The sequence below is a fragment of the Tupaia chinensis genome, unplaced genomic scaffold, assembly GCF_000334495.1.
Source record: "Tupaia chinensis unplaced genomic scaffold, TupChi_1.0 Scaffold143725_1, whole genome shotgun sequence".
Taxonomy (NCBI): domain Eukaryota; kingdom Metazoa; phylum Chordata; class Mammalia; order Scandentia; family Tupaiidae; genus Tupaia; species Tupaia belangeri.
Genome location: NW_006203574.1, coordinates 122,464 through 143,987, shown reverse-complemented (window position 1 = coordinate 143,987; position 21,524 = coordinate 122,464). Strand labels below are relative to the sequence as shown.

The 21,524-nt window shown below is 54.7% G+C and overlaps 4 gene segments (V, D, J or C); all 4 read left to right on the top strand.

The window, feature by feature from the left end:
* The first annotated feature begins 1,787 nt into the window (after positions 1-1,787).
* On the top strand, positions 1,788-3,195 carry LOC102482643 (immunoglobulin lambda variable 3-9-like). The segment is given in 3 exon segments: positions 1,788-1,849; positions 2,232-2,555; positions 3,164-3,195. Coding segments are annotated over 3 exon segments (402 nt in total).
* Positions 3,196-6,064: 2,869 nt separating this feature from the next.
* Positions 6,065-7,335, top strand: LOC114005380 (immunoglobulin lambda variable 3-19-like). The segment is given in 3 exon segments: positions 6,065-6,168; positions 6,314-6,639; positions 7,279-7,335. Coding segments are annotated over 3 exon segments (429 nt in total).
* Positions 7,336-12,868: 5,533 nt separating this feature from the next.
* Positions 12,869-14,310, top strand: LOC102481804 (immunoglobulin lambda variable 3-19-like). The segment is given in 3 exon segments: positions 12,869-13,052; positions 13,198-13,502; positions 14,191-14,310. Coding segments are annotated over 3 exon segments (471 nt in total).
* Positions 14,311-19,470: 5,160 nt separating this feature from the next.
* LOC102481392 (immunoglobulin lambda variable 3-19-like) overlaps positions 19,471-21,524 on the top strand; it is a 5,384-nt gene continuing 3,330 nt past the window's right edge. The window contains 2 exon segments of the V gene segment in view: positions 19,471-19,546; positions 19,692-20,017. Coding sequence covers positions 19,501-19,546; positions 19,692-20,017 — 372 coding nt within the window.

Sequence of the window (21,524 nt, the reverse complement as noted above, 5' to 3'; positions counted from 1 at the left end):
CTCCGTTACCCGCACCTGGGGGTGTGAGCTGCACTCCACGCCCCCTACCTCCTCCTCCATGTCTACACACTCTGTCTCTTCATCCCTGACCAGAAACACAGAGAGAAGTGACACAGTGAGATTCAGGCCGTCAGCATAGACACTGAAGCAGCCGACACAGTCCATCGACCCTTTTCCATGTGAAAACCATTCACGTCTCCAAAGGACACACAGTTTACAAATAAATTTTTAGAAAAGACAAAAAAGGCAGTGGGCAGAGGTTCTGTGGGAATGTAAGTGGATCCCCATTGAAAGGGCTTGGGTTTGGGTCCCAGTTCCTGTCTGAGCACGCTGGGTGCCAGTGTGCGTGTCCATGCCCCAGGGGGGATGAGAGGAGGGGACTGTGGTGTGAAGACCGTGTTGCAGGTGCCTGCCCTCCTGTCTCTCCCAAGAAAAAAAAATACATGAACTTCATAAGAATTCTCAATAAGGGACCAGCAGGAGCCACGGTAGTTACTTTCTGGTACAGACGGGAGGAGAGATGGTGCCCTTACACTCAGGGCTGCTGGGGGCTGTGGGAAAATGCAGACTGAAGTCAGGTGTGTATAACACGAACCACTCTGGACTGTAGGAAGGGCCCAGAGAGGTCATTGTGCATGAAGTGGGGACAAGGGTAGGGTGCCATTCCTCCTGTGGGCACCAGGGGGCACTGTGGCCTTGTGGTGACTGGTAACCCAAGGCCCTGGCAGGCCTCAAGGGCAGAGGGCATGACTGATCCTTCCCCTCCCTGTGGTCACAAGTGTGACCTGTACTCACTCATGTCCCTCCTCTCCCCTATTCTCACGTGTCCCTCTACCTCCTCCCTGTGCTCTGAGACCCTTGTCCTGCCCACACGTCTGCTCCTCAGTCCTGGGTGCTCCTTGACCCCCTGCATTGCTGTTCTCTCCTGGTGCAGCTGTCCCGATTTGCCAGCGAGTAAGGCCCACGGTCGCTGCTCCATTTCCTTGGGGTGACTAAGTTAAATTTTCATTCCTTCATACGTTTTCACAGCATCTCAAGGTAACTTCATTAAACAGACACTCACACGAGTTTCTGGAAGAGTCTGCAGCCCGCCCTCACTCTCCTGAACAGCACACAGTTCTCCATCCCAGTCTGGCCTTGCCCATAAGCCCACACTGGGGAGACTGAGGCACAGACCTGACCTGCTCAGGAGCTCAGGGCCAAGGGCAGAACCTCCCAGCAGTGGCTGGGATCTGGGGGAGGTCCCTGCACCAGGGAGGAAGAGGGTCACTGCCTTGGGCCTGAAAGGAGCCCTAAATACGGAGCCAGCACTAGACCTGACGTCTGGACGGTGCCCCAGCGCGAGATGGATTCCTCTGTTCCTAGACCCAGATCCACACCTCCCTCCTGACCGAGTCCCGCGGTCTCTGCTGTCCAGTGTGTCTCTGCCCATGTCCAGATGGAGACCCAGGATCATCCGTAGGCTGAGCTCAGGCTGCCCGGAAAATGCAGAGAGGATCAGCTCTGTGCTCCCTGTGGTCCCCCAGGAGCGAGGTCTGTGGATAGGCGGGAGGAGATGTCAGCCCAGACCTGGGAGAGAAGGTGAAGGAGAACCCTCTGGGCTAAGGTTGGAGCATAGGGCCATACCCTACGCAACCCCATCACATCCCTGGGCTGAGCCCTTCTCTGGAGACCACAGAGCCCCTCAAGCACCCCTGAGCTCTGGCTGATTTGCATAAGGGGCAGCTCTCTCCAGCCAGGGAATAAGACAGGCCTGGGAGGAACCGGCCCAACCTAGGCCTAGGAAGCAGCCTCAGGACCACCATGGCCTGGACCCTTCTCCTCCTGGGCCTCCTCGCTCACTGCACAGGTGCTGCCCAGGCTCAGCCACGGCCCAGTCCCAGGGCTCTGGGAACAGCCTGACCTGACCATGAGCTCAGAGGGCCCTGCCTGTGGGGGAGTGTGTCCTGGACCTGCTGCAGGGTGAAGGGTTGGGGCTGAGATCCCAGACACTGCACTCATTGGCTGCTATGAGCCTGGGAGGCTGCAGCTGTCAGGAGAACTGGGTCAGGTTTTCTTGTTTTTCAAAGAAGTTACCTAATAGCAAAGCCCTTGGGACTTCTGGGCTGAGATTGACAGGATAGGGGCTCTGTGAGACCAGAGCATCCTTTGAGCTAGTCCAGCCCAGGCAGGGGATCTTGAAGGAATGGCCCTTCCTCTTTCAGCTAACTGCTTTTTTTCTCAATTTACAGGCTCCGTGGCCTCCTATGATGTGACTCAGCAGTCCTCAATGTCAGTGACCTTGGGACAGACGGCCAGGATCCCCTGTGTGGGAGACAACATTAGTTGGAAAACTCTACACTGGTACCAGCAGAAGCCAGGCACGTCCCCCAGGCTGGTCATCCATAACAATAACGATCGGCCCTCGGGGATCCCTGACCGATTCTCAGGCTCCACCTCAGGGAACACGGCCACCCTGACCATCAGCGGGGCCCAGGATGGAGATGAGGCCGACTATTACTGTCAGGTGTGGGACAGCAGTGACATTGCTCACAGTGACACAGGCAGACGGGGAAGTGAGACACAAAGCTGCCACCAGCCCGGCCCGCACAGCCCCGCCCTCGCTCACACCCTGGTCATATGGACAGGAGAGAACCTTCCACGTGGGGCCGACTCTGGTCCCCTGCCCTTGCCTTCCTGAGAGACAGCAGCCAGATTCCCACACTGCTCTCTTCAGCACACGTGTGGCCACAGCGAGCTCTCACCTGGCACCTCTTTAGCTCTTCCACGTTGAACTGAGAATGTCGTTGGGGTCAGTCTGAACTGCCTGCTCCCCGATGAACCCTAGTGACCCTGTGCGTGGAGGACATCCCGTGTGTTACTGTCACGGAAAACTCTCATGGGACAGCCACAGTTGGTCTCAGGGTGTGAGTTGGGAATCCCTGTAGGTTTTGAGGATGGACAGAGGAGGATTTAAGGCACATCATTCTGGGAAGGGAGTGGAGAGCCTTGGGTCCTGGGCAGACCTGGAACTCAGCTCCTCCCAGGCCACAGGCCCAGGGGCCAGCTCCTGCTCTGAAGTAGCTGCAGGGAGCAGGGTTGAGGCCTCTCCTGCGTGCTAGTGGAAGCTGTAGCCTGGATGAGGAGCTGAGAGATTTGGCTCTGCCTGCCCGTTTACCTGCAGACCAGCTCCCTCGGCAGTACTGGAGCTCTTGAGAGCCCACCTGCTTCAGTAAAGTGACTGACCCAGAGCCTCATCCTTCTGGGAGGTGACAGAGACCAGGAGATCCCAGTGTGGGCTGTGGAGGCAGAGCTCTGGGTGTGTCCACATGGCCCGGGCCCCTGTCCTGCCCCATCCTCACTCTGCACTGGGGCTGTCCCAGGTCCTGCCCACAGCCTCAGCCCCCACGGGACCTTGAGCATAGCCCACAGGACTCTGAGGGAGACCCCTTAGATGAGACCACAGTCTCCTGAACCTCCAGGCCCTGGTCTTCTTGAGACTCCACTGTCCCACTAAGGTGGCCATGGACACTGTCAGCACCTGCTCAGGAGAGAGTGGAGCAGACAGTGTAGGGAGGACCAGCAGCAGCCAGGACACCCTGCCCAGCATAGCAGGCTCCCAGTCCCCACAGGGTCCCCAGCTCTGCCCTGGGCCTAGCCCCCTGAGCTCCCCAACTTGTGCACCAGGGGACCCTCATGATGGCCAGGCTGTGATGGGGTGGCAGTGAATGCTGGAAAACCAACCCTGCTGCCCAGCCTGGCCTCAGGCTCCCCTACTGCCCACCCTGGTCCCCTGTTCCCCAAGGAGCCCAGGACTGACTCCAAGACACCTGCCTCAATGCCTGGGCTGGGCCACTGTTCTCAGTTCTCCTGGGCCTCAGCATTACCTGCTGTGAAGTGGGGAGGATTGTATTGACCTTAAGAATCGCAGTTGCACAAACGATATGATTACATTCATGTAAGGGATTTTCAATTAAACAGGACTCAGTGGGGTCTTGGTGGATGAACCCAGGTGTGGACTCTCCTGTCCTTCCCATACAAGGATGCGTGCAAGGAATTTGTTTTTTGAAACTCAATTATGCAAAGCCCTGAAAGGGTCTTCTGACTCCAAGGCTGATCACGTGGGGTCTCAGGCAGTGGCCCAGGTCCAGGAGTCCCCCGTCCTCTCCTGTGGGACCCTGAGAAAGGGCTCAGCACTATGACGGGGGCGACAAGTAACAGTAATAGTCACAGACGTGATGGGGACGGTGCCGATGGGGATTTGGGTAATGGTGACATTGGTGAGGGTGCTGAGGGTGACAGTGATGGTGAGGATGGTGAGGGGACAATGACAGTGATGGTGGTGGTGGTAACTTAGGGCAAACCTGAGCTTGAGGGGCAGAAGATCACTGGCTCCCTCTGACAGCCCGACTCCCCTTCCTGGTGTGTGGGTGGCACTAGTCCTGGCTCCTGAGCACATAAAAACCCTGTGGCCCTCTGGGGTGTCACAAATGTTTCTCTGACTTTAATGTTTCTCCCAGAAGAGTTACAGTGTTCCCAGATCTTACTGTTCTATGAAATGCAGGCCCAGAGACGGAGGTCAGCCTTGAACAGGGATCCAGCACTTGGACCTGCCCCACGTCCCTGAGACTGCGGAGTGAGGAGGTGCCCTGGTCCACACCTTCTCAGGGGAGAGGTGCTTTGGGGTAACCTTGAGGGCAGAAGTTCCTGCTCTGAGCCTGCTCCACCAGCAGGGGGCAGTGGTGCTCCAGCCAGAACCTGCCAGGATTGGACTAGGACTGCCCAGGGGGAGCCTCAGAGGGAGCCCAGTCCTGGTGTGAGCAGGTGTCCCCAGCCCACTTCTGGGACTGGAAGAGAAGATATTCATCGTGTCCACTTGGTCTGCAGTAACCAAATTCTGAGGTCCAGACTCCCAGTGTCACCCAGGACGCTGACAGGAGCCAGGGCACAGGGAGGGCCTCACCTGGGCAATGCAGCTGGTGACCCAGTCCCAGGTGTCAGCGACAGTAACGCACCCAGGAGACCACTTGGGCTTGAGGCACCCCGAGAGGATCACAGGGTGAGAGGACGGGGCTCCAGGCCAGAGGCCTTACCCCTGGACAGCCCCTGAGCCCCAGACCACTCTCAGCTCCCCACCCCTCTCTAGCAGGGGTCCCTGGATGAGGCCTCGATCCTGGGCACTTCCAGTGCAGCCCTGCCCTGTCCTCCCTGTGCCCTCCTCCCCTCCAGGCAGACTCTGCCCTCAGGGCTGCCCCCTCTGTGCTCAGGTGAGTGTCAGGGGGTGGAGGCGGGGCATCGGGACCTAGTTCCTGGGTAGAGCATGCCCAGCACCTTCGGGGACAGGAACCCCCTGGCTGGGAGGAACAGCGACCTCCCTGCAGAACTCACCTCTGGACAGAGGCTGCAACCTGGAACCTCAGGGACAGAAACTGGTCTCTCAGCCGCGTTTGGGGTCCTGGCCTCTGTAGGGAGAAAGGGATCCGGATGTGGGAATGCCACTTGCAAGGCTGCTGTGGGTGTCAGCGCGGGTCTCCCCATCAGTGAAGCAGAAGTTGGAGGGAATCCACACTCTGGTGCTGGTCTGGGTAAGCTCACTGCCATTCTGAATGAGGACTAAAGATCGTAATGATGAGAAGTTAGATGAAGGGACCAGGATGACACCACAGTGCATGTGGGAGACCAGAGAGGAGGTGAAGGGGGAGGTGAGGGGTCCCCAGGTCTCCTTGTATGACAGATGACATCGATGGCCTCTCACCAGGGTCAGCTCTGCCCATGGCCAGGCTCCAGGAAGGTCAACAGCCCCATGAACTTGACCCAGGACAGATCACAGGGAAAGCATTTGGGACAGTGACTACGTGGTCAGGATGTCATTGTAGCTGGATCTCTGAAGTCACGGCCATTGTTTTGGTCAGAAGAGTAGCTCAGAACTAACTAGGGGGCTCCATACCCTTTTAGGAGTGTGTCTGAGGCCCACAGCTGGGTAGAATGACACTCCCTAGCCCCTAGTGAGGAGCCCTGAGAGGAACCAATTTGCATAAACACCAAATAGCCATGGCCACCAAGAACCCAAGAGGGAATAAGAGGAGCCTGGGGAGCCCAGCTGTGTGGTGGGCTCAGAGGCAGAGCTCTGGGGTGTCTCCACCATGGCCTGGACCCCTCTCCTGCTCCCCCTCCTCACTCTCTGCACAGGTGCTGTCCCGAGGGCTCAGCCCCACACAACCAGGGACCAGCCTGGCCTGACCTTCAGCTCAGCACAGGGGCTGCTGCAGGGTGTGGGGCCCTCTGGGAAGGAGACCCTCAGCCTCAGGCTCACCTCTCCTGTCGTCTCTTGCAGGCTCTGTGGCCTCCTCTGCCTTGAATCAGCCATTTTCTGTGTCCGTGGCCCTGGGACAGACAGTCAGGATCACCTGCCAGGGAGGAGGCATAGGAAGCTACTATGCTGACTGGTTCCAGCAGAAGCCAGGCCAGCGCCCTGCACTGCTCCTCTATGGTAATAACAACCGGCCCTCAGGGGTCCCTGACCGATTCTCCAGCTCCCTCTCAGGCGGAACGGCCACGCTGACTCTTACCAGGGCCCAGGCTGAGGACGAGGCTGACTATTACTGTTATTCAGCGGACAGCAGTGGTAACAACCACACAGTGACACAGGCAGATGGGGAAGTGAGACACAAACCCCCTTTGCTGTCTGGGTCTCACTCTCCCTGCAGACCCAGGAGGACTGGGGACATAGCAGGGCTGGCCCATGTCACCTGGAGCTGAGCCCCCCATGCTGTCCTCTCCTCCCAGCCCTCCAGGTGGGATCTGCAGAGGGAGTGTGGGGAGTGTACTCAGGGCTGCAGGACCAGACTGCCCTGGGATTAGGGTCTGTTATCTGACATGGGGAGAAATCACTCAAGTGTGAGGACAGACATAAGGACACATGTGTCCTCCACTTATTGATCCGAGGTTTCTGTTGCGGTCACTGGGCCTTTCTTTGGTCCGAATGTCCAGGACTAGCTCTGTCCCGCTGGCTGAAGTCCTGATAGAGCAGCCACCACTTCAAGGCTGACCCACCCACCTGTGCCAGGAGCAGTCATCCCCTCCGAGCTGCGCCCCTTCCTCAAATTTCTGTCTGTACCCAGAGATATCCTTAGTGATGATACCCTGAGGCCAAGATCCCAGGCCCTGCCTAAATGTAAGGCCACCTGGAAGTCCTTCAGCCCCAGAGTTCCCTGAGGAAAGGCCTACCCCCTCCCCCATTGCACCTTCTCCTGTCCTGGGCCTCCTCCTCCCTCCTCACACCCATGCCTTTGCCTGCAGGTCCCTATGGAGAGTCAGCTTCAGGGAAGTCCTTTAGGGGCCATCTGTCCCCACTGAGTGTTTTGGGACTCGCAGGGGCCACTGTTTAACTGAGAAAGTGCGATTCGGTTCTCAGAGTTCAGCACTCGCTCCGGATTCTGTACTGTTAACGCCCAAATGTCCTGTCACATCTCTTTATTCCTTCATGTGTACAACACAAAAAGACCCTCACTTCCTGGGAGCCCCAGGTTCTAGGAGAGCTGAGAGTCAGATCCAGGCTGAAGGTGAATCCCTGGTGGAGAATCCACAGCCCCCGCTGCACCGTGAGCCACAGATACACACCTGGGGTGTGGGCTGCACACACACACACACACACACACACACACCCCACATCTGCATACACTCTGCACCCTGACCAGAGACACAGATGGAAGTGCCTCCCTGAGAGTCAGGTCAGCCTGTCACAGTGGACACTGACGTAGACACCGTCGTTCACTCTCTTTCATTCAAAACCCTTCGCATCTCCACGAGCCACGCCATCTGCAAATACACTGAGATAAATAAAGAGGCAGCAGGCAGTGGTGCAGCGGGAATACACCTTGGTCCCCAGTGGAAAGGGCCAGGGTTTGGGTCCCAGTTCTTCTCTGAGCATGCTGGGTGCCAGTGTGCATGGCCACCATGCTCCCAAGCATGCTGGGTGCCAGTGTGCGTGTCCATGCTCCCGGGGGGCTGAGGCGGGAGCTGACTGTGATGTGAGGACCTTGTTGGCGGAGGCTGCCTTCCTATCTCTCTATCTCTGTCTTTTTTCCATTAAAAAAAAAAAACACATAAACTTCATAAGAATTCTATAAAAGGGATGCTGTGGTAGTTAAGGCACTTGACCCCTACATGGTCGACCACAGTTCAAGTCCCAGATCTGATGGCTTGAAAATCATGCTGGGCGTGTGTGCGTGCATGCCCTAAATTCTAGGAGAATGCGGAAGAAGGGACTGCAGTGTGGCCATCTCCCTGGGTGGAGGATTTCTCAATTTCCCTTTTTCTGTCTGTCTCCCTCTGGCAAGCACAGGTACCCTAAGGTATCAAACCTTAAAAAAATTCTGAAAAATATGAACTGTAAAATATATGTAATTTTATATCCAGTACAGTGCCCATGATCCTGTTTTGACTTTAAAAACATAGTGCATCATTTAAACTGCATGTACCTGTTTGCTCATTTAATGTTTCTTCATTTCTGCAGAAAGAGTAAGACACACTGTTACCAGCTGCTGCGTACAGAGGCTGTATTTCTACCAGAATCTGTAAATTTTTCTAAGCTCTGTAATTTCTCTATTACACTAATTGTACTTTTTCCCAGAGTGTACAATATTCTTTTTGTTATGAAATCAATGAGACATGACTTTTTTCCTTTTCGTCATTTTCAAGTGCGTAATTCAACAGTAGAAAGTGCATTCCAAATGCTGGCCCACCATCACTTCTAGCCAGCATCAGCTCTTCATCGCCCCAGAGAAAAACTCGGCATCCGTTAGGCAATGATTTTTTTTTTTTATTTTTTTTGTTATAGGGCGCGTGCGCTCACCAGACAGACAGAGACAGAGAGACAGAAAGCGAGAAATCACCCCCCAGGGGGGATGGTCATGCCGCAATCCCTTCTCCTCCATTCTCCTCTCGGGATCTTGGGCACGCACGCACACGCGCCCGGCATGACTTTAAGCCACCGGGTCTGGGACTCGAATCGCAGTCGACTACGTGTGAGTCCAGCAACATAGCCATTACGCTAACTGCTGGTCCCCTCCATTAGGCAGTGACTTTGAGGATTTGGAACCATGGGGCCAAAATGAGGAGTGTGGGCCCCTGAGTAAGCCCCAGGAAGGATCCATTCCTTTGGAAATATTTCCTTTGGAAACATCAGGCCAGAAGGCCCTCAGTGGGGCCAGGTCTCAAGTTCCCACCAAGGTCATGAAGCCCAGAAGGACAGTGCCCTCAGGGACAGCACTCTGTCATATGCCTTGGGATTCCATCTGAGCCCACGTGGTCAGTTTCGGGGTCTGGCCGCTACTATAGCTACTCAGATCCTGGAAGGTGGAGGTCGATTCCACTCAGGGAATCATTCTGTTTGCAGTTTCTGTCCCAGAGCTGAGCTTTGCTGGGACAGGACCACCTGCTGCAGGTGCACAGGCCGCCCCATGGATGCAGACCCTGAGCCCTCCCCACCCTCTCAGAGAGCAGGTCAGAGACAGTGCACGCTCACGTGGAGGGGGAACAGGACACGCTCACACTGTGTCCCTCAGCGTCACAAACCCCCACATCCCAGTCATAATATAGACCCTGGGACCTGCACCAAGGGGCCGGGGGAGCCAATCCCAGAGCTCTGTTGTATCAGGGTGATTGAATCATGCAGGAGGAATCTGGTATATTAGACCCTTTGCTGAGGCACTTTGTCTCCAGAGAGTAGGAAAAATACCACTGGGCTTTTCAGTTCTCCATATCAGCAAAAAAATTTAGGATTTAGTTATGAAGGGAGCATGCAGTCAGAGCTGTGGGCTGCTCCACGTCCTGAGGTCGGGCAGGCCCAGCAGGGATCCCTGGGAGGTGGAGGTGGTGCGTCTAGCATGGAGCAGGGGCAGGGCCTGGGGCTCCGGAACCTGCACCAGCAGAGGCCACAGCCCTGTCCCCATCTCTCTACACCAGCTCCTCCCCTGGGGTCACAGTTACGTCCTAGGTGTTGAGACTGGACCTGGTGCACCTGGTTACACCCACATCCCACTGACCTGAAGGAGCGCAGGTCTTCTGTCTGCAGTGTTATTCTCCACCTTTGTCTATGGTGTCTCCTGGCGCTGTTTAATTCTGTGAACACTCAGGGTCATGTTCCCACACTCACATTTGGTGGGGCTGACTGGAGCTGGAATTTCTCACCCAGGAGTACTTGGAGCCTGAAGTTCGGGAAAACTTTTGCAAAAAGTTCCAAGGGTAGGACAACGCTCTCTGCCCGCAGTAGGACCCTCTTGAGCAATGGAGGCCCCCACTAGGTTGAGCAATAAGGCTCTGAGCGCTGTGCCCCACGGGACCGTGGTCTTGCAGCACTGGGGACCTCGTGCGCCGTGTGCTGTAGGCCCTGGTCACTGGAAAATCTGTTTCAGATTGAGATTCTCTAGAGGAAGGTCCTCCATACCTGCTGAGCCCTGATCTGCACAGAGGGGCAGATGGGGGCTGAGGACGGGGCCCAGCCTACTCATGAGCATACGTGGACGAGGTCTCTACAGTAATAGGAGGTTGCCGGCTCTTGGTTTCTGAAGGTGGCGTTTCCAGCCCTGATCTCTGCAGCTCACCCCGGCCAGTCTGTGTTCACCACAGAAACGGAGATCCATGTGAATTCGAAGCAAGCCAGATCAAGAAAACTTTCCGTGTTCTTTCATCTCTCCCGAGTTTCATCTCAGGCCCTTCTACCCAACTGTATAAAGCTCTGATCTACAAACATGTCTTCCATCTGTGTTAGTGATTTTTTAATATGCATTCAGTCAAGGAAACCGTCCCTTTGGAAACATTGTCTGGCACACAAACCAGTGAGTACATCTCTGGGTAGACATGATTTCAAGGGCCACAGTTCATGGACTGAAATGGAAACTAGAACGTTGAAAAACCACAGGACAAAAGGGGACCCTGACCTGTGTCCTGCTGCCTCGCTGCACTGAGGACAGATCTGGGAGTCCCAGGTCACAGGGTTCCTCCCTGGGGACCAACACCAGAAAGTGATGGCTTCTCCTGCCCTTTGATCACAACCTGGGACAGTCCGTCCAGCACAAGAGAACCCACCTTCTCCCCAAGGGCACCTGGATCCTGCTCCAGGGTGGACCTTCCTGCAGGCATTGGGAGGAACCCATGCATTGAACGGACGGAAATAATGTGGCGAATATGATCCAAACAGAAGACAATGGAATTAGGGCTCAGTAACCAACAATTCCCTAGAATGTGCGAATATGAAAACTGTACAAGCACACTCACAAATAGCGAGGGCGTCAGGGAAGGAACCAAAGGGAGGTTGGAAAGTACGTGGAGACGAAGGAGACCGGAACGCGGCAGGTCGGCGCTCACTGGATTCAGAGGGCAGATTATTATAGATGGGCATGCATTTGTGTTTACGCTAACGCATCGATATCTCATTATCTTTCTATCTTAAATTATTTTGACTCTTATTTTGGCAGAAAAAGGACTTTGAAAATAACTGGTCACAACATAGGCCTCAGAGGAGGCCGACTGGGCCTCTGACATTCCCAGGGTCCCCACTGACTCACCCTCCCGTGTTACCCACCCTAGAGGGAATAGAGGATTGGTCCCCACCTCTGTACACAAGACCCAGGACAGAGCCCCAGGACACAGAAGAGAGGCTGTGACAATAGGGCCTAGGAGTCTTGGGAGGGAGGAGCAGGAGGGGCAGGAGCAGGAGGCAGGGCAGGGAGACTGAGGGTAGCTCTGAGCTGAGCCTCCTGAACTCCTCCCACTGCTGTCTGGGACTGTGGGGAAGTCATGTCTCCTCCCATGATGGTCCTTGGACATAGACAGGAGGAGAGATGGTGCCTGAATCTCAGGGCTGCTGGGGCTTATTGAGAAGGTCTGGCCTGGCTGAGGCAGTTCCTGTAAAACACTCAGCAAACTACCCAGATTGTGTGGGTGGGACTGAAGCAGGCCTGGTGCAGGAAGTGGTGACACATGTAGGTGACATGAGTCCTGTGGACACCAGGGGGCACTGTGGGCCTTGGTTTGGGGACCCTGATACCCCAGTGCCCTGGAGGAGCTCAGTGCAGAGGGCCTGACTGAGGTTCCCCTGAGGCCCTTCTATGGGTGAATCCACTCTCCACTGACACCACCTGGCCCTTCCTCTGACTTAAACCGAGGGCTGAGGACCAGTGAGGACGGGGTACATGTCTGTGTTGTGTGCTGGGAATTTGCTGGGCGCATGTCACAGGTGCTCTTTGCATGAAAACAAACCACAAGAAAGCTCCTTGTGGAAGGTGACGAGTATGACAATTTCATTGGCTAAGTAGCTGGTACTTGGCGTAGGTCCATGGAATTACCTCCTACACTTTAGATGGAAATCCCTTTTGCAAACCAAACTTTGATAGAATGGTTTAACATTTATGAGTTTAAATGTGTCGGTTGTGCATTTTACAATTCATCCTTTCAGAGTCAGTTATAAGAATCTTTCCAAGCCCTGAATAGATATTTTGTTCCTTTTTTTTTTTTTTTTAAGGTACTGAAATCCCCACCGTTGCAGGTAGGCATTTCCTCTAACTGTGAAATTCTGGCCTCCCCAGGCCCAGCATGACCCCTGACCTCACCAACTAGTGCCCAAGCTCTCTGTCCAGCCCACCCGAGGGACAACCTCATCACTAGAATTGGGAGTAAAGGGGGCTTGTCTAGTCCAGAGAAGAAACTCAGGACTCAGCCTGAGGTGTGCGTGAGCGTGCATGTGGGTACATGTGTGTGTGTGAGTGTGCATGTGCGTGTGCATGCTGGGAATGCACTGTCTTCCTCCACACCAGAGAGAGTCTGAGATCCTGGGCACAGGCCTTGGGGACAGGCCCATGGCACACCCTCCTGGAAGCCCAGCCCTTCTCTGCTCAGCAGGGAGCCACCCACAGCCACAGGAGGAAGGAGGACATTTGCATGAGGAGCCCCCCTCCCTCAGGATAAGAGAGGCCTGGGGGCCCTCCCAGCTGTGGGCTCAGAGGCAGAGCTCTGGGGTGTCTCCACCATGGCCTGGACCCCTCTCCTGCTCCCCCTCCTCACTCTCTGCACAGGTGCTGCCCCCAGGGCTCAGCCCCACACAACCAGGGACCAGACTGGCCTGACCTTCAGCTCAGCACAGGGGGTGCTGCAGGGAGTGGGGCCCTCTGGGAAGGAGACCCTCAACCTCAGGCTCACCTCTCCTGTCCTCTCTTGCAGGCTCTGTGGCTTCCTCTGCACTGACTCAGCCGCCTTCAGTGTCTGTAGCCCTGGGACAGACAGCCAGGATCACCTGCCAGGGAGGAAGCTTAGGAATACTTTCTGCAGACTGGTACCAGCAGAAGCCAGACCAGAGCCCTGCACTGCTCCTCTATGGTGATAGCAACCGAGGCTCAGGGGTCTCTGATCGTTTCTCCGGCTCCCGCTCAGGTGGAACGGCCACCCTGACCATCACTGGGGCCCAGGCTGAGGACGAGGCTGACTATTTCTGTCTGTCTTTGGACAGCAGTGATTACACACCCACAGTGACACAGGCAGATGGGGAAGTGAGACAAAAACCCCTTTTCTCTGTCTGGGTCTCAATTTCCCTGAAGACCCAGGAGGACTGGGGACATAGCAGGGCTGGCCCATGTCACCTGGAGCTGAGCCCCCCATGCTGTCCTCTCCTCCCAGCCCTCCAGGTGGGATCTGCAGAGGGAGTGTGGGGAGTGCACTCAGGGCTACAGGACCAGACTGCCCTGAGATTAGGGTCTGGTCTGCTATTTAAGATGCAGAGAAGCAGCTTGAGTGCAAGGACAGACATGAGGACACAGCTTTCTTCCACTTACTGACCCAGGTTTCTGTGGGGGTCACTGGGCCTCTCTTTGGTCCAAATATCCAGGACTAACTCCCAGCCCTGTCCAGCTGGCTGAAGTCCTGACACAGCAGCACCTTGGCATGATGGGATTCTCACAGAGCAAGCCTGTGCCGTGGGCCCTGTGGGATCTGCCTGGCCCCACTTCAGGGCTGACCCACCTCCTCTGCTGGGAGCTGTCAGCACCTCAGAGCTGGGCCCCTTCCTCCAGTTCATGCCTCCACCAGAGAGGTCTGTTTTGATGGCACTGTAGGGCAAAGATTCCAGGCCCTTACTCAACGTAGCACAGCCTGCAAGTCTCCCAGCTCCAGAGCTCCCTGGAGGGAAGCCTCAAGGCCCCCATTGCTCCCTCCCTGCAGGTCAGCATCTGCTCCTTCCTCAATGCCTCCTCCCTCCTTCCAAGCTGGCCTAGGCCTGCAGGTCTCCATGGAGAGTTAACTTCAGGGAAACCATGTGGGATCCAGCTGTCCCCACCATGAACACCGGGACCTGGGGGCTCTGGATTGCCTCCTAAATTCTGGTGTGTGTGCTGAGGGTCCCAGTAGACCTGTTTGCTCCTTGCATTTTCCTGGGATGAGAAAAGACCCTCACATTCAAGAGCTCTGGGTTCTGAGAGAGCTGACATCTCCAGGCTGAAGGCCAATCCCAGGACAGAGGAGTCGCTGCCCCAGCTGCACCGTGAGCCACAGACACTCACCTGGGGGGACTGAGCTGGTCACGCACAGCGTCCTCCTCCACCTCCACACCTGTACACACTCTCTCTCCTCACCCCAGAGCAGAGGTTCACATTAAATGACTCTGAGTTTCAGCTCGGCCTGTCATGGCGGACGATGAAGGGGCCACTGCAGTTCACCCTTGTCAGCATGAAACTCATTCATATCTCCCTCCACATAATCTCCAAATTAAGAGTAAAGACAGAGAGGAAGTGAGAGAGAGCTGAGCAAGCTGTTGGGTTTGGCAACACGAATGGACTCACATAGGGAAGGTTCTGTGTTCAATTCCAGGACCCGTGTTAAGTACACTGGGTGCTTGTGTGCTAAGACTGGAGCTCACTGTGCGATGAAGACCCTGTGGGGATGCCCACCTCTGTCTCTTAGTCTCTTTCTCTTTCACATAAAAAAGCCAAAAGCTTTTAATGAAAATATAACATTTGAGAACTGCCAGAGACCTGTTCCAGCTGAGAGCAAAAAACAGCACAAACCAGCGTAGCAAACACAGTTGAAACCTTGAGCTCGTAACTGTTAGCCTGGCTTGCAGTTCTTCTCAGTCAAACCTTGCTTAGACATGAGAGGCAGCTCTTTTAGGCTTTGCCTGTGTTCGCTGCATGGCCTCCGCCGGAGAACCATGAAAATATATGTAAAATATGCACAATTCTCTATCAATTGCATGTGGGACCCACACTATTTCGGACATATCGCATTAAATAAAGCATCATTTAACTACGTTTTCCTGATTTCTTGATTAAGGTTATTTTTTAACTTCACAGTCGGGTAGTACTGACTCCCCTCCTCTATATTTCTTTCGTGGACTAATTCTATAAATTACACTACTTTTACTTTTCCCCAAACTATGAAATATTCTTATTATGATTAAAATAAACATAATGTAACTTTTGCCCTTTTAGTCATTTTTAGTGTCCAGTCCAGCAATCGGAGGTACATTGTAAATATTGTCCCATCATCCCCTCTAGCCAACTCCAGAGCTTTGTCATCACACCCCCGCAAGAGACACTAGAGTGGTGACTTGGGCAATCTGGACCTTGGGGACAAAATGAGAGGTTTGTGATCAGAAGAAAGTTACCAGGGGAGATCTAGGGCAGAATTGGCAATTTCTTCAGAAACCTCAGGCCAAGAAGGGCCCTGGGCGGGTGGGACAGGATCTGTTGTCCTCACTCCTGTGAGGTGCAGGGGCTCCTTACAATGTGAGGACTCTTTGTCCAGGAACCAGAGGAGACACACCCCAGGGCCCTTCTCCAGCTGCTTAACCCCAAGGAGAAGAGGCTCTCATCAGGAGAGGGCCCTCCAGGACAGCTCTCTTCAGCATGACTCGGGATTTCATCAGGGCCGCATATTCAGTTTAGCTGTCTGTCCCTACAACAGATGAACAGATCCTGGAAGGTGGAGCTGCTAAATGTTGCAGAAAACAAGGGTCACCAATTTGCACACTCATATTTGAGCGGAGCTGACTGGAGCTGGCATTTCTCATGTGGGATTTTACTTGGAGCTTGCAGATTGGGGAAATTTTTGCAGAATGTTTTTTGGGCAGGAAAACATTCCCTGCACACAGTAGGACTATCTTGAGCACAGTAGGTCCACAGGTTGTGCAATGAGGCTCTGAGCTCTGTGTACAACAGGACTGTGCTCTTGCCGGGCTGGTGACCTGGAGCGCCATGTGCGGTAGGCCTGTGGTCACCGTGGTGTCTGTTCCAGACTGAGACTTTGGGGAGGAAGGATCCTCATCGCTGCTGAGGCCTGATCTGCACAGAGGGGTGTACGGGGCTGAGGACGGCCCAGCAGACTCATGGACATAAGAGGACAAGGTCTCTGGACAAATGGGAGGCAGCAGGCCCCTGTCTTTCTGAAGGTGGAGTTTCCAGGCCTGCTCTCTGCTGCTCACCCCTGCACGTCTGTGTTCCCCTCGGGATCCTGGAGCACATGGGCTAGAAGTGAGCCAGGTCGGGATGCTCTCCCATGTTTCTCCCACCCGAGGCCCTACCTCCTTGGACTGTATGAACCTGTTATCTACAAACATGTGTGCCATCTGTATTAGGGATTTTTGTGTGTTTTTAGAGAGAGAGATTTTTGGTATACAGCATGTGCATTAGCCAGAGAGACGGGAGACAGAGAGACGAGGTGAGAAATCACCTCCCTGGGGGATCCACCTTCTCTTCCATTCTCCTCTCAAGATTTTGAGCACATATGCACATGTGCCCAGCCTGTATTAAGCCACCAGGCCCGGGATTTGAACTGTGGTCAACAACCTAAGAGTCCAGTGACATAACCATTATGCTATGTGCTGGTCCCTGTATTAGTGATTTTTGAATGTGCAGATATTGAAGAAAACAGTCCCTTTGGAGACACTTTCTGGCACATGGACCGGTGAATATATCTCTGCGTGGCTCTAATTTCAAGTATCAGAGTTTATGGACTGAAATGGAAATAATTATGTTGAAAAACCACAGAACAAAATAGAATCCTGAACTGTGTCCTGCGGCCTCACTGCAGTGGGGACAGCTCACAGAACAGGTCACGGGACTCCTCCCTGGAGACCAGCACTGGGAGGTGACGGCCTCTCCCAATCTTTGGTCTCCACCTGGGAGAGTCTGTCCAGCACAGCAGAAACCGCATCCTCCACCTGGAACCTCCTCCAGAATGGATCTTACTGTAGGTGTGAGAAGGAATCAGTGCATGGGACCAGCAGTTGGTGTAATGGCTATGTCGCTGGATTCCCATGTAGCTGAGAGCGGTTTGAATCCCGGCCCAGTGGCTTAAACTCACACCGGGTGCATGTACGTGTGTGCATGCCCAAGATCCTGAGAGGAGGATGCAGGAGAAGGAATCGTGGCGCAGATGGCCAGAAAACCACCCTGGGAGGTGATGTCTCACTTTCTGTCTGTCTCTCTGTGTCTTTCTGGCAAGCGCATGCGCTCTATACCAAAAACCTCTAAAGAAAAGAATAAGGAATCTGTGCATTTGAAACACAGAAATAACACAGTGTATGTGATCCAAACAGCAGAGAAAGGGATTAGGATTCAGTAGCAGAAACAATTCCCTAGAAATCACAAATAGGAACAGTTCGAAAGCACACTCCTAAATACCAAGGGAGACAGTGAAGAAAACCAAAGGAAACTGGGACGTCCTTTGAGGTGACTGAAAATGGAGAGGAGGCAGGTCGGCCCTCCCTGGATCCTGCGGACAGTGTAAGACAGACGGGCACGTGTGTGTGTCCACACTAACACATTCATAGTTCATTTGCATTTACCTTTAATTATTATTAACCCTCACTTTGGCAGAAAAGAAATCTAAAATTACCTGGTCAGGACACCCGCTTACAGGAGGAGCTCGACCAGGCCTTTGTGGTCCCCTTGTCCCCCTGACAGCTTCCCCTGTGTCACGAGCCCTAGAGGGAACAGAGGGATGGTCCCCACCTCTGCCCACACAGCCCAGAGCACATGGACACAGCAGAGAGGTTGTGACAAGAGTACCCAGGAGGCCTGGTGAAGGGAAGAGGAGGGGTGGGAGCAGCAGACAGGGCAGGGAGGCTGAGGGCAGCTCTGAGCTGGGTCTCCTGGGCCCTGGGCTCCTTCCTCTGCTCTCTGGGACTGTGGAGAAATCATGTCTGCTCCCATGGTGTTCCCTGGACATAGACGGGAGGAGAGATGGTGCCTGAAGCTCAGGGCTGCTGGGGTTACTGGGAAGGTCTGGCTGAGGCAGTTCCTGTAAAACACTCAGCAAACTACCCAGATTGTGTGGGCAGGACTGAAGCAGGCCTGGTGCAGGAAGTAGTGACACATGTAGGTGACGTGAGTCCTGTGGACACCAGGGGGCACTGTGGGCCTTGGTTTGGGGACCCTGATACCCCAGTGCCCTGGAGGAGCTCAGTGCAGAGGGCATGACTGAGGTTCCCCTGAGGCTCTCCTGAGGGTGAATCCACTCTCCACTGACACCACCTGGCCCTTCCTCTGACGTCAGGAGTGAGTGCAGAGACCTCACCGCACACAGCATGAGGGCTTAGTGACATTTCATTGCATATAGAAAGTTGCTGGAAATAACATTTAGGTAGTCTTTTCACAAAAAAAAAAGAAAGAAAGAAAGAAAGAAAGAAAGAGAGGGGAAAGTTAAGGTGCGATTCTAGTCCAGGCTCCAGCCGGGCATGTTGGTGCGTCGGAGAAACCCCAGTGTGTCAGGAACTGAGGAGGGGTGTCCCCAGCTCCAGCCTGGCCTGGGCAGCATAGTGAGGCCCTGTCTGGAAAGCAAGTCTGGACCTCATGTCCGCTCTGAGGGGGAGGCCGACATATGAGGTATACAACACGGGGAGACCCAGTCCTAAACATTAGTAAGGTTAATAAGATTATACTTTCAACAAGACTAAGTTCTCAGGTTCTCCTTTTATGATCTGAAGGCTTGCTGTTAGTACTGAAAATCTTTGCCACATTCTAGGTAAAAATATGATATTTATTTCTTTGCTAAAACAATAAAATCTACTCCTAGGCCTGTGGGCATTTCCTCTGAATCCCTGTGAACTGTGCAATTCGGTTCTCCTTTCCTTCAGCATGACCCCTGAGTCCATCGGATCTTGCCAAATCTCTGCTAGACAACCCCGGGGACAATCATGGCACTAGAGAGGGGAATGAGGGGTCTTACCCAGCCCAGGGAAGGAGCCCAGAGTCCTTCCTGATGTGTGTGTGAGTCTGCGTGGGTGTGTGTGGGGGGGGGGGGCAAAAATTTCCTTATCCACACTAGAGACTCTGAGATCCTGGGCACAGTCCTTGGGGACAGGCCCATGGACACCCTCTGGGAAGCCCAGCCCTTCTGTTCTCAGCAGGGAGCCACCCCCAGCCACAGAAGGAAGGACATTTGCATGAGGAGCCCCCCCTCTCTCAGGATAAGAGAGACCTGGGAGCCCTCCCAGTTGTGGGCTCAGAGGCAGAGCTCTGGGGTGTCTCCACCATGGCCTGGACCCCTCTCCTGCTCCCCCTCCTCACTCTCTGCACAGGTGCTGCCCCCAGGGCTCAGCCCCACACAACCAGGGACCAGCCTGTCCAGATCTTCAGCTCAGCACAGAGGGTGCTGCAGGGTGTGGGGTCCTCTAGGAATGAGACCCTCGGCCTCAGGCTGACCTGTCCTGTCCTCTCTTGCAGGCTCTGTGGCCTCCTCTGGGCTGACTCAGTCACCTGCGGTGTCTGTGGCCCTGGGAGAGACAGTCAGCATCACCTGCCAGGGAGGAGTAATAGAAATCCTTGGTGCTCACTGGTACCAGCAGAAGCCAGGCCAGCGCCCTGCACTGTTCATCTATGATGATAGCGATCGGGAATCAGGGGTCCCTGAGCGGTTCTCCGGCTCCCGCTCTGGTGGCACGGCCACCCTGACCATCACTGGGGCCCAGGCTGAGGACGAGGCTGACTATTTCTGTCAGTCAGCAGACAGCAGTGGTAATAACCCCACAGTGACACAGGCAGATGGGGAAGTGAGACACAAACCCCCTTCCCTGTCTGGGTCTCACTCTCCCTGCAGACCCAGGAGGACTGGGGACATAGCAGGGCTGGCCCATGTCACCTGGATCTGAGCCCCCCGTGCTGTCCTCTCCTCCCAGCCCTCCAGGTGGGATCTGCAGAGGGAATGTGGGGAGTGCACTCAGGGCTGCAGGACCAGACTGCCCTGGGGATTAGGGTCTGTTATTAGAAGTGCAGAGAAGTGACTTGAGTTCAAGGACAAGACATGAGGACACATCTGTCCTCCACTTATCGACCCAGGTTTCTGTGGGGGTCACTGGGCCTCTCTTTGGTCCAAATATCCAGGACTAACACCTAGCCCTGTCCAGCTGGCTGAAGTCCTGACAGAGCAGCACCTTGGCATGATGGGATTCTCACAGAGCAAGCCTGTGCCGTGGGCCCTGTGGGATCTGCCCGGCCCCACTTCAGGGCTGACCCACCTCCTCTGCTGGGAGCTGTCAGCCCCTCAGAGCTGGGCCCCTTCCTCCAGTTCATGCCTCTACCCAGAGAGGTCTGGTTTGGACAGCCGTAGGTCTAGGTCCCAGACCCTGCTTCAACCTAGGGACACTTGGAATTCCCCAGCTCCAGAGTTCCCTGGAGGGAAGCCAGAGTCCCACCACTGCACCCCCCCTCATGTCAGCAACCCCTCCTGCCCTGGGCTGCCTCCTGCCTCTTTCCAGGCTGGCCCAAGCCTGCAGGTCTCCATGAAGAGTTGGCATCAGGGAAGCCATCTGGGGGCCAGCTGTCCCCACCTTAGGCATCAGGGCCTGTGGGGGCCACTATGCACCTGAGAGCTCTGCTTCCCTCCTAAATTCCCAGTGTGAACACCATGTGTCCCGGAAGATTTCTTGGTTCCCTGCATTTTCTTGGAATGAATAATGAGCCTCAAATCCTAGGAGCTCCCAGTTCTCAGGGAGCCGATGGTCAGATCCAGGCTGAGGTGAATCTGAATCCCAGGAAGGAGGAGCCGTGGCCCAGCTGTTCTGTGACAGATAGAAAGCGAGAAATCACCCCCAGGGGGGATGGCCACACCACAATCCCTTCTCCTCCAGTCTCCTCTCGGGATCTTGGGCATCCACGCACACGCACCCGGCATGAGTTTAAGTCACCGGGTCCGGGACTTGAACTGTGGGTGACTACATGGGAATCCTGCGAAATAGCCATTGTGCCAACTGCTGGTCCCACAAATAAATTTTAAAATAGAAAAAAGAGGCAGTAGGCAGAGCTAGTGTAGGAATGCAACTGGATCTCCATTGAAAGTGCCTGAGTTTGGGTCCCAGATCCTCCCTGAGCACGCTGGGTGCCAGTGTGGTGTCCATGGCCCCAGGGGGGCTGAGAGGAGGGGACTGTGGTGTGAAGACCATGTTGGAGGTGCCTGCCCTCCTGTGTCTCACATGAAAAAATGCATAAACTTCATAAGAATTCTCAATAAGGGAGCAGCAGGAGCCACAGTAGTTACTTTCTGGTACAGACTGGAGGAGC